This window comes from Mus caroli, unplaced genomic scaffold (assembly GCF_978045245.1).
Source record: "Mus caroli unplaced genomic scaffold, Mus_caroli_1 scaffold_5, whole genome shotgun sequence".
NCBI classification, from domain to species: Eukaryota; Metazoa; Chordata; class Mammalia; order Rodentia; family Muridae; genus Mus; species Mus caroli.
The window spans coordinates 107,831,356-107,836,060 of NW_028227260.1; the positions used below are offsets into that span (position 1 = coordinate 107,831,356).

At 58.0% G+C, this 4,705-nt stretch overlaps 1 protein-coding gene across 2 annotated transcripts; it reads left to right on the forward strand.

Annotated features, from left to right (window-relative positions):
* Positions 1–303: 303 nt before the first annotated feature.
* On the forward strand, positions 304–2,064 carry Sox3 (SRY-box transcription factor 3). 2 transcript variants are annotated; one of them, XM_021153760.3, is made up of 3 exons: positions 473–572; positions 675–1,325; positions 1,413–2,064. In XM_021153760.3, exons 1-3 carry the CDS (start codon positions 529–531, stop codon positions 1,654–1,656), a joined length of 939 nt encoding a protein of 312 aa, XP_021009419.1. In that variant the 5' UTR covers positions 473–528; the 3' UTR covers positions 1,657–2,064. The 2 variants fall into 2 exon arrangements, with proteins under 2 accessions (XP_021009418.1, XP_021009419.1); XM_021153759.2 differs by having other exon boundaries at positions 304–2,064.
* Positions 2,065–4,705: the final 2,641 nt, after the last annotated feature.

The window sequence follows — 4,705 nt, forward strand, 5'->3', positions numbered from 1 at the left end:
TTCAAACTTTTTGAGACCCTAATTGGTGGTCTCGGAGCGGGTCTCGTGGACTCCCGCCTCCTGAAAAAGCTCTCATCACGTCACTCGACCCAAGAGGGGTCTGGAGGGTGAACGAAAGGGCTCCCCGAACTTTTTTTTTCCAAGCTGGGCCACAGGGGGCTCGGTGTTGATTGGCCAGGACTCATCACGGCGAGCCTGTCAATCACGAGGCCCACGGGTGGTGAGGGGGCGGACCGAGCCCCAACCCTCCCGGATCTGAGCAGGTATATAAGGGGCCGGGCAGGCTTCCCGGGCAAGCTGCGAATGCGACCAGCTCGAGAGAACGCATCAGGTGAGAGAAGCCCGCGAGTTCCCGCCGACTTTGCGCGGAGCCCTTCGGCTAGCCTGCCCTTCCCGCCTGAGCTGCCGGCCCGCCGGCCCCCGAGCGCCACTCCGACGGAGTCCCCCGGCCTTTTCACGGTGGCCGCTCCAGCCCCCGGAGCGCCGTCTCCTCCCGCCACGCTGGCGCACCTCCTTCCCGCCCCGGCGATGTACAGCCTGCTGGAGACTGAACTCAAGAACCCCGTGGGGCCGCCCACCCCAGCCGCGGGCACCGGCGTCCCTGCAGCTCCCGGCGCTGCGGGCAAGAGTGGCGCGAACCCAGCCGGCGGCGCGAACGCAGGCAACGGGGGCAGCGGGGGCGCGAACGGCGGCGGTGGTGGTGGTGGCGGCGGGGGCAGCGACCAGGACCGCGTCAAGCGACCCATGAACGCGTTCATGGTGTGGTCCCGCGGGCAGCGGCGCAAGATGGCCCTGGAGAACCCCAAGATGCACAACTCCGAGATCAGCAAGCGCTTGGGCGCCGACTGGAAACTGCTGACCGATGCGGAGAAGCGGCCGTTCATCGACGAGGCCAAGCGACTGCGTGCGGTGCACATGAAGGAGTACCCGGACTACAAGTACCGGCCCCGCCGCAAGACCAAGACGCTGCTCAAGAAGGACAAGTACTCGCTGCCCGGCGGCCTCCTGCCCCCGGGCGCCGCCGCTGCCGCCGCCGCTGCCGCCGCAGCCGCCGCCGCCAGCAGCCCAGTGGGCGTGGGCCAGCGCCTGGACACGTACACGCACGTGAACGGCTGGGCCAACGGCGCCTACTCGCTCGTGCAGGAGCAGCTGGGCTACGCGCAGCCCCCGAGCATGAGCAGCCCACCACCGCCACCCGCGCTGCCTCAGATGCACCGCTACGACATGGCCGGCCTGCAGTACAGCCCCATGATGCCACCCGGCGCCCAGAGCTACATGAACGCCGCCGCCGCCGCTGCCGCCGCCTCGGGCTATGGGGGCATGGCGCCCTCCGCCGCGGCCGCCGCCGCCGCCGCCTACGGGCAGCAGCCCGCCACCGCTGCCGCCGCGGCCGCCGCCGCCGCCGCCATGAGCCTGGGCCCCATGGGCTCCGTGGTGAAGTCGGAGCCCAGCTCTCCGCCGCCCGCCATCGCTTCGCACTCGCAGCGCGCGTGCCTCGGCGACCTGCGCGACATGATCAGCATGTACCTGCCACCTGGCGGGGACGCGGCTGACGCCGCCTCTCCGCTCCCGGGCGGCCGGCTGCACGGCGTGCACCAGCACTACCAGGGCGCCGGGACTGCGGTCAATGGAACGGTGCCGCTGACCCACATCTGAGCTCCGGCCCGCGCTCCCAGCTCTTCGCCCCCACCCCGCCCCACACCCCCACGTTGGGACGCCTTGCTGTTTAGCTTTGCTCGCCTGGGACCGTTGCCTTGTACCGAAGATGAGGAGGACCGAAAGTTTGGCCGTAACTGTCGGGGTTTTGTACAAAAGCGAGAAGAAGTCCCGAGCAGCGGAAATGGGACTTGCTAGAGCCGCCGGCTTTTGACCACTGCCCCTCCCTCCCCCTCTGGCTGGGAATCGCTGTGGTGTTTGCGGAGAAACCGCGGCCCCTTCCTCTTCCCGGGTTCCTAGGTTCTTCTGTTGCAGTTGAAAATGTTGTCTTGTTAGTTTGCTATTAATCGAGGACTGAGTGAGGTTGCCCGCCCCCAAGAACTGCAATGCCTCCACCCCCAGTCGTATTGCTTCTATTTTCCTCTGGCTTTTTTTTTTTGGGGGGGGGGGTGCTGGCCGCGCCAATTGGCGCGACAGCTAAAGCCAATGTTAATTTATAGCCAGGTGTGCGTGTGTTTCCCGCCTTGCCGCCCCTGGCCGCGGGACAGCTCTGTCCAGTGCGCGTTTAGGCTGTTGAGTTTGTGATTTCTGCAGTGATCTATTTGCTATTTCGTGTACGCATTTCGTTCGGGTGGTGGGGAAGGGGTTATTTTGTTCCAGGTCTTTTCAAAGTTTTGTTCTTAATTGCTAAGTGAGAGATCAATAAATTTTATAACCAATATGCTGGAGTCCTGATAATTTTGTGGGTCCGAAATTTGAAGTGCGGGTTGGGAATGGGGATACTCTTAGTTTTATAACTGAGTTTGCAGACCTGGGCGGGGGCGGGGGGAGCATGATGTAAAATGATTTCCTTTAAGCTGTTAGAGGAGATCCAAGCTACAACCGCCCCCAATACTCCCAAGTGGAGAAAACCTCTGTCTTCTGGGAGCACCTACCCAGAGGCAGCCCACGCTACCTGAGCCGCACACCCCGCGCGCAGTCTTGCACTTGTTGATTGCGGTGGTGAGTGCCCGGGATTGAGTGTCTGCTTCCGCAGCCATGCAGGGCGGGAAGCAGACACCTGCGGCTGCGGAAGACTTACCAAAAGCTGAGCACTTTTACCTCTGTGCACTGGGGCGGGAAGATACTCGCTGAATTGAAATATTTACAAAACGAAAGCCCTTCGGAAATCTCAATGATCGTCTTTAAAATAAATGGTTACAGTCGTCCCCTTAAAGAAATGAGTATTTCCACCGCGGTAGCTAACACGGGAGAGTGAGCGCTCAACACCGAAAGATTGGATTTTAAAAGTTAGACCGTAGATGGGTCAAAGTTGTACAACTCCTCCCAAGGCTTGCTTTGAACTTGTCAAAGCAGTTTACTTACTTGTTTTCTAGAAAGAGGCTCCCTCTCATGTCGAGCCTAGAGCTTGTTTTTTACTTCCCCTTTCCTACTTTACTCCATCCCATAACCACTGACCATTCCATGGTACCACCCCTAAGGGTCCTTCGAGTCCTATGGAGCCCCAGCGTAGCTGTTTGGAGCCTAGGAAGGAAACAAATAGAACCCGTGTTTTTAACCCCCTCCTCAGCTGTTTGAGGTGATTTCCTTAATCCCTTTAATCCTGTTACCTCGCTATCCCAGAATAACTAAACTCAGCTTTTCCAATAAGCTTGGCCTGGTGCACTGTTTTTATCCTCATCCACTCCTGACCACAGGTTTCTTTGCTTGAGGTCTGTTGGGACCGTAGGCGACAGTCCTCTGTAAATTGGTCCGAATTCCACGTTTCCAGCCGGCCTCCTTTGTGTGGACCAGCCATTCACCTGCGGGTCTGGGCGGGCCCCAGGGGGAGGGGCGGGGGTTTCTGAGGCTTCGGGGGTCGTGCCCGCTTTTTACACATCACTGCAGATCCCGGAGACTAAAGCCACCCCGCCTCTCCAAGAAAGGTCGGGTCTCCCTGGGAAGACGTTTGCACAGCCATCCCCACCCCCGACACACACCCATCCCCCACTGTCCAGCATGAGGTGGGAGGGGGCCAGGGTTGATTTACAGATGCAGTCCCATCGCCCTCTTCGCAGGGCTCTTCCTGGGCCTGCTGTGTTCAGACTGGGCCTCTTCCCTCCTCTCCTCATCCTAAAGCTATAGACCTCAAGCCTCTCTTGACCGATGGGAGCGTCCATCCTTTACTGCAGTGATTGGAGCAAAGCGGCAGGCTGCCTGGTAGGCGAGACTCTCCCCCCATCCCCCCCCCCCGCCAAAGTCCCAGTAGGAAGCTTGTCATACCTACCACCATATTCCAATTTTTCGGTCTTTGGCCTTAAATAAAACATCTGCCTAAGGTTATTATAGATTTTGCTCTGAAATGACTCCAGGAAAGGGTGGGGTACAAACAAGCAATGCCCCCCACTGAGGGGGCGGTGGAAGAGGGGGAATAAACTCTGACACTGCTTCTTTGGAAGAGCTCATTGTGCTGCTGCCTTCTTAGAAGTGCCAGGGTCACCCTTTCAGCATGTCGCACATACTGCACTCTCTCTCTCTAAATATCCATGGCTTTGTGCTCCACTTTGTCTGATTTCCAAATTGCCTTTAAGAAAAGATTTCATCAATCAGCACATTTGGAGGATTTAAATACAGATGAAAGATAATGTTTTTAAACTTCAGCAATAGGGAAGAGAACCAGACTGAACTGGAATGAAGTTTCCATTCTCTAACCCGGAGCGCTCACACCAGAATCTGTTCTCCTCTACACTGCTCTGTCTACCAGGGACTGCTCCTTAATCTGTTTTTATAGAGTTGCGTTTCTGATAAGGCTTAATTCAAAACAGCAACAAAATCAACATGTGCCCAGACTCCAATCCCTTCGGCCTTCTCTGGCAGGTTTTGTCACCAAAAGGGGAAATGACAGTGTTCAAGGTTGCCTAGCTAGTTCCAAATACAGCCTAGTGGAACCAGATTCTCAGGTCCCAGGGAAGGATTCTTTTTGCTCTGCCTGCCACAAAAGGAAGACAGAAGCCAAGGAATGCTCAGCCCCAGTTGCCTCTGCAGCCAAAATCCACCAAGACCTATGGAG

What these genes read in the sequence shown, in the direction of transcription:
- Sox3 (XM_021153759.2), top strand. Translation starts at nt 304, where the DNA reads ATGCGACCAGCTCGAGAGAACGCATCAGGTGAGAGAAGCCCGCGAGTT.